At 34.8% G+C, this 7365-nt stretch overlaps 1 protein-coding gene across 1 annotated transcript; it reads left to right on the forward strand.

The window, feature by feature from the left end:
* Positions 1 to 1924: 1924 nt before the first annotated feature.
* LOC105617544 (WD repeat-containing protein WRAP73-like) lies at positions 1925 to 7118 on the forward strand. Its single transcript, XM_012199099.1, has 7 exons — positions 1925 to 2092; positions 2208 to 2390; positions 2464 to 2643; positions 5999 to 6265; positions 6362 to 6518; positions 6637 to 6846; positions 6913 to 7118. Exons 1-7 carry the CDS (start codon positions 1925 to 1927, stop codon positions 7116 to 7118), a joined length of 1371 nt encoding a protein of 456 aa, XP_012054489.1.
* The last annotated feature ends 247 nt before the right edge of the window (positions 7119 to 7365 follow it).

Here is a 7365-nt window from a genome sequence, read left to right on the forward strand (position 1 = left end):
CTATATATGTGTATATATATATATATACATATATATATATATATATATATATATATATATGCAATATGGCTACTTTCCAAAATCAGAATTAACTTCAATAAACAGAAATGACATTAAGAGTTATAATTATAGAAATAATAAAACAGAGACAAAAAAGTAGTACTAAATTGTAAAAGAAAACAAAGTTAATGTATTATATAAAGTAATACATGATACAAACCTTTCTGAACATAATTGTCTATCGTATCTGAAACAAATACATTACAATGTTAGTATAAAGCTTTCAAGAGCAGATTTTTATTTTGCAATTTAACTATAAACATATACATATATATATATGTATGTATATATATATGTATGTATATCTATACATATATTGTATACTATAGCATGATTGCAAAATAAGACTTCTACTTGTGAAACAGTTCTCTTTTTAAGTTTATATTTACTACATAACATATATATAAACATCAAATGGAAATTTTTTGCATATCATACAGATTATATAAAAAATGTCATAAAAAGATTAACGCTGTTAAGATTAAGATTTGATGTCAATAAGACAGATTAAGATCTACATGCTAAGAAATAAAATGTTTAGAATCATCGCTAAGCAAAATACGAAGAAACGTAATTAGAAAAAAGAGATGATATCCCGAAAGCGCGCGTTTTTAATGATATGACGTAAGCTGAAGCGGCATGGCGAAGTTGGCGAGGACGTTAGCAACTTGAAGCAAAACCGGTGGCGAGACAAAACGGAAAGCTATGAGAACATCGTAGCCCGGGTACTCACAGTAACACAATTGCACTACATAGGCATAGTAAGACCAGGCAACGATCGTTAAGATAAAGATCACTGGCAACCATTTGACGGCCTTGAGGCACCACCAGCACGAGCTGCTTTGCTTGCCCATATCTGTTCACCGAATCGACGTGCGTAAGATTGCGTGCCCACCAATCGTGGGCCTCATCAACAACGCGTTAATCCTCGGTCCGCTGAAATGCAGCGGCATCGCAGCACTGCACCCCGGGGCTCCGACGAATCGGTCGTTTGGTTCTACCAGTTCTACCTCAGCGGATTCCGCGTAGAACGTGTGACTGCGACCGAGCGCGAAGAGTGCGAGAACACATCATTGCGCAAGCGAAGCCCGTCCGCGTTATCGCGGCATCACACCCTTTTCCGAGATCAGCACTCTGCAGACCAACACCAACGTCACCGACGTAACCACCGCCGCGACAGATGTTCGGAATCTTATTTTGGACTGGCCACTGCTTTGCACACCGCACGCAACGTGCACCATCTCATTCCGACACTCTTAATGACAGTCACTCCGTTTCACCGTTTACGTCCACCAGGATCGCCACTCAGTTTGACAGAGTTGACACTGTTGACAGCTGCCGATCATGGATGAAGCGAGTGTGTTCATTAGACATTTCTGCAAGGAAACTACAAAAATTTTTGCTTACAATTAGTAACAAATCTCTTTCACCATTTAGATACACAAACGCGTCTTTTCTAAGCTCTTTCCCCTTTTTCTCATTGACGATAATTATGTACCCCTTTTATTTTTAATACAAACATTTAACGTAATGTTACAAAGAACACACTTGAAAGTCTTCTCCATATTGGACGACACGGCATTTGCAGTAAAAAAAAAAAGTGCAGCTAATCGCAGACAAAAACTTTGGACAAAATTGATCATTAGCGCAAAACTTAGTTTAACCTAGATTGACTCGTATTCTTGCCAATTCTCGTTTGGATGTTTCGATCTCTGAAACACTTGCAGAAGTCAGATTAAAGACAGATTTAATAAATTTTTACAATAAAATATAACTTTTTTAAAATACAAACATTACGATTGGCGACACACTGACCAAGTTGTCAAGGAAACCGCAGATTTCAAATGATTTCAAATCTTTCCTAATGGCCACTAACGTTAACGTGGACAAAGTTTTCCGCGTAAACAATAGTTTATGCCACTTTTCAAGAAATGGAGCGTATCTAGCGATAGCATTTCAAGCGAATCTGCTGATAAAAGATGCAAAGACTTTCGATACCTGTCGATCGTTTGTATTCATGGATATGATACAGGTTAGTCTTCTATTGATAGAAAAAATGATTGGATTAAATCTGGCATCATTTTTGATGCTATTTATTTATGTATTGATATATTGATATTTATGCTTTTATCTTTATTACTTTGCAGTATATGGAATGGTCTTCAAATAGCGAATATATTCTTTGTGCGAATATAAAAAGAACTATCGTTCAGGTATATTCAATACACTATCCTCAGTGGAAATGTAAACTTACCGAGGGTAGTGCAGGTTTGCAAGGTGTTACCTGGTCCCCAGATAGTAAACATATTTTTACCATAGCAGATTTTAATGTAAGTGCGTTATATATTGTAAGAAAAGACATCTGACTTATGTGTGCTAATGTAAAACAAAAGAATATTTCAGATTCAACTGTCTATTTGGAACTTAGAAGAGCAGACAGTATCGTACATACAAAATATAAAATCATCTTCCTTTGACAAATTACATTTTAGTCCCAATGGTGAGAAATTAGCAGTGATAGTTACAGAAGTAGATCAAGATACAGTAGAGATTTATAAAACTCAGAATTGGAAAATAAGTCGAGTAAGTAAGCCAACTGAAACAATAAATTGACAACAACATAGATCTTTTTTTATAGATTACTTAGAATCTATATTTCACATAAATATTTTATACAAGATTATTTTCATAGTTTTATAAAAATAACGTAATTGAAGTAAAAATCTAAAATTCTTGTAAAAATTATGATAATAATGATGATAGTTCTATATTGTGTATCTTAACAGAATGGTCATTACTACAACTTGCTAGTTGTAAGTTGTTATATGAGTGATTAGTAGGTCGAAACATGAGTCTTTTTACAGTTAAATGATGAGCTTGGGAAGTATCGTACTCCAATAGTTTTGACCATACGCTCTCTAACTCTATATTGACTCTTTGAATCTCTATGTGTCCTGCCTCATATCCGATAGCCAGAAGATAAAAATCTTGTGTGATAGGACTTGGCGCAAAGCATAATGCTGTAACTGATTGATTTTTCATATCCAGAATTATCTTTGGTACAATATTATTTTCTATCGTTTTTATGGACCATATAGCGATTTTTCCGTCTCTGGATCCAGTCGCGAAATAATTCGAGTCTTGCGTCCAAGCGCAGCACCAAATTATTCGTGAATGAGGATTGTCTTTCTTCAAACTAGCTGCGATTAACTCGTAACCTGTATTGGTAGCTTTAAATAATGACCATCTTCTGTCTCTGGATACAGACAATAAATATTTGTCATCTGGAGAGAATTCCATTTGCGTCACAGTCAATTGATGATAGCTTAATTGTTGAACTTGTGACCAGGTGTTTATATCCCATAATAAGATTGCTGAGTGTTCTTGAGTAGTTGATTTGCATGCTGTAGCTAGCAATTGTCCGTTGTGTTTCGCTGCTATACAGAATATTTCATAGCCATGTCCATAAAGCTTATTCGTTTCTGGCCAAAGTGTATTTTGCATTAATTCCTCTTCTGTAGGTGGTTCATATGAATTTTCCATCGTTAAATTTTTTGTATTTTCATCATTGTCTCCACAGTACGTGGCTTTATTTGTTAATCCTAGAGATGGTACAGCAGCACTGTGGGCCTTTACAAATTTGAAATCATCGATATTCGCCAGCGATTTTAATTTATCCCTAAATGTAGACGTGGCCATGAAAATGCGTACCACTTTCTCATCCGCTCCAGAAACATATATATGTGGTGATAACATAGTTAAACAAGTCATGTTGTATCCATGTATCTGGGGACGTGCAATCTCGTGCCATAATTCTTCAAGATCATCTTTCCATGGTGCATGAATTCTTGTAGTTTGGTCAACACTGGCTGTGATAAGAAATCTGTAAACAGTATTATAATATGTTATATGTATTCTTTTCTGTGTATGTTTTGTTTGTGTTGTGTTGGTTCTAAACTTTATCTATTCTCATCTAAAATACTCGATATAATTTTCACGTATTTCCATACTCCTAATTAAAATATAATGAATCAAAAAACATAGGATAATTGTATAAAAAAAATTGAGATGATCACAAATCTAAATTTTTTTCTAAATGTAAGTTTAAAAATTTCAGAAATATTTTTTCCAAATATTAAATATACATATACAGAAAAAAATACAAAAATTCAATTTAAAATTAAAAAAATGAAGATTTATTCGAGAATATATAACATGATAAAATAAAATTCAAAATTTCTAAATGTTGCATCTATGTTGTTATGTACAAATTACTGAATGTTCAAGAATTAAAATCACATATAAGACTTTCATTCCACATCTAAGATTTATACAGACCTTCCTTTTGGTTCCCAACATAAATCGACTACTTCAGCAAAATGTCCGCCAGGCGCAGGGCATGGAAGCCACTTACTCATTTCTTGAGAATATTTCCAGATATGAAAAGTACCTTGATAACCATGTGCCAATATATGTAGTCCATCTGGGCCAAATTTACAGCCATAGAAACCTAAAGAATTGCCACCAACTTCGCCGACACGTACTGTTTCTGTCCACATTCCATCCATAATCTCAGTTGGCTCCCATATTATCATAGTTTTATCCATTGAAGAGGATAACAGTTTCATTGTTTGATGGCTATCTGTTTCAGGCTGCCAGTGCAGACCATAAATCCAGCTTTCATGACCACAGAGCACTGATTCCAGAGTAATATCATACTGCCTACCATTTACTACAAAAGTATTGCTTTCTTGTCTGAGTTCATCGTTTGAAGATTCTTCAACATTAATTTTTTCGCTAATTTTCCATAATCGTATCATGTTATCTTTTGACCCTGTTGCAAGGAAAAGATTTCCATCACCATTCTGAATAAAATCCATACACATTACCCAATCTTCATGTCCGACTAAACGCTGGATATTTACAAAAGATTGTTCCAAGTCAGATTCTGCATCAAATTTTGCATACAGCAAGATAGAAGCATCCTCTAATGCTACAGCCAAGAGGGGACATTTATTTAGAAAATACGTCAGGCGACAATATATTGGTAACTTTCTTCCGAAAATTATAGACTGAATCTGCTTAACATCTGCATTTTCCTCTCTCAACCATAGTTTGACATTGCCGCAGACTGAACCTGTGCATATTAACAGCTTCGCCAATGTAGTAGACGAAATGTTATCCGTCATTTGGAGAGAATCTGCGAAGACAACTGTGCCTTCTACATTCAACACCGAGGTACATTGAAACATACTTTGATTTTTACTCCAAATAATCACAGTACCATCCACAGAACCGGATAACAATTCCGATTCCGGTGCACTGTTTCCTGGCTTTATCCAGTGTACTGTGTTGACATGATCACGATGCCGGTGCAATGTATGCGTTACATGACCGATGTTCGCACGTGGTTCATATATAGCGATTGCATTTCGGGTTCCGAAACAAAGTAACCCATTGATGCCCCAATCAGCGCAATGAGGAACACGGTTGCACGAACAAGCAGTGTAACACGTCATGTTGTGAGGGTCGCAGATAAACGTAGATCGATGCAAGGATTTCAAACGTTCACGCGGTCAGAGGTGGCAGCCATTTTTTTATATATGGCAACAACAAGAATAGAACTATCATTTCATCTTTGTTTAACATTCTGTGAACGACAAGGATGTATAAATGATGCATCGTGCGCTTAATAACAGTTTATGGCACGTAGTTGAACAGTTTTTTTCTCCATGCTTTTTGTACATCTCTCGCATTCTTCAACGCGAAAAATATAACTTGACATAGTTATAAAGGATTTCAACAATTAGCGATTGCTCGAAAATAGACTTTGCTACCGTCGATAAAAGAAGTTAACATTAAAAACTCTAGTTTAGCAGTCATAAAATTCCCTAGATTTTAAATTGGCGCGAAATAATGAATCAATGAACTATTTCAGAAACTTATCTGCGATCGTTTGCGCAGCATCGACGGGATTCGCTGGTCGCCAAACGATGAATTATTATGCATATGGTGTTCCTCTCCTGCCGAACCAAAGTTGATTATTTATTCTAACATATTGGAGAAACACGTGACAGCATTTTCCCCGCTGGAAACGGCACAGCCATCTGAAACGTATAATTATGGGAAAGAGCTGAGAGGAATTGAAAATATAGAATGGATCCCAAGTGGACAGTTGTTGGCTGTAATAGGATTTAATGAAGTGGTATAATTTAATCATGTGTTATTATATACCATGTTGTTTTGTTTTTGTTACCATTTGTTGCCAATAAATTTACGATTATTTAAAATTTATATTCAGGTCGTCCTTCTTAATCACATCACATGGCAACCTTTATCGAAATTATATATGGATCCAGTAATCAGAGAATGTAATTACCTAACAAAAGTATACAAAGAATATGCCGATTCGGAGAAAGTTTCTAATAAACGTTTTGCATCCTGCGAGGAACGTGTTTGTAAGTAAATGATCTTGGCAAGTTGAAATTTATCACATTCAAATCATATTACAAAAAAATTTTTTAATTATATTCTCGATACAGATATCTTAAATATCTGATTTTCTTGTAATTTTAGTACGTGAAATACATGAACGGCCTATATGCATTGAAATTGGAAAGAAAGACGATAATGACAATTTCTCGATAGCGAAAGTTAAATTGTTTGAATTTAGCACATGTGGACAATACCTAGCTCTGAAACATGAACTTTATCCTACCACATTGTGGATATGGGACATCTGTACGGATTATCTGGATTATTTGTTACTTGAAAATCCCATTACAGGTACGTCGTTAAAAATTGTTCAATTCTCATTAGAAATGATAATGCTGTTATTTTTATTATCTTCAGCTATCAAATGGAGTCCCGTTCATCCTCGATTATTTGTGCTCTCCGAATGTACACGTGTGTACGAATGGACTCGAAAAGGCGCAAGCTCTGTACCATTATCTAAAAATATGTCGATTATAGACGCATATTGGCATCCTTCGGGAGAAAAAGTTGCATTGTGCGGCTATAATAAAGTCATGATTTATGAAACGATGAATACATCTTAAAAAAATAGTTATTTTTATTTTGAATCTGTATATTTGTAAGTTATATTTATAAATATATAACACAATTATATATTTATAAATAATATAAATACAATATTATATTAAGTAAAATATCTAAATTCAAATTTATAACAGAATGTTTTAGAAATAATATATTAACTTTACACACACACACACACACACACACACACACACACACACACACACACACACACACACACACACACACACACACACACACTACTAC

Source organism: Atta cephalotes (genome assembly GCF_000143395.1).
Source record: "Atta cephalotes unplaced genomic scaffold scaffold00013, whole genome shotgun sequence".
Taxonomy (NCBI): domain Eukaryota; kingdom Metazoa; phylum Arthropoda; class Insecta; order Hymenoptera; family Formicidae; genus Atta; species Atta cephalotes.

Coding starts and splice junctions, on each gene's coding strand:
- LOC105617544 (XM_012199099.1), top strand. CDS start 1,925: ATGGCCACTAACGTTAACGTGGACAAAGTTTTCCGCGTAAACAATAGT. Junction 2,391..2,463: donor TTACCATAGCAGATTTTAAT/GTAAGTGCGTTA, acceptor AGAATATTTCAG/ATTCAACTGTCTATTTGGAA. Junction 2,644..5,998: donor AGAATTGGAAAATAAGTCGA/GTAAGTAAGCCA, acceptor GAACTATTTCAG/AAACTTATCTGCGATCGTTT.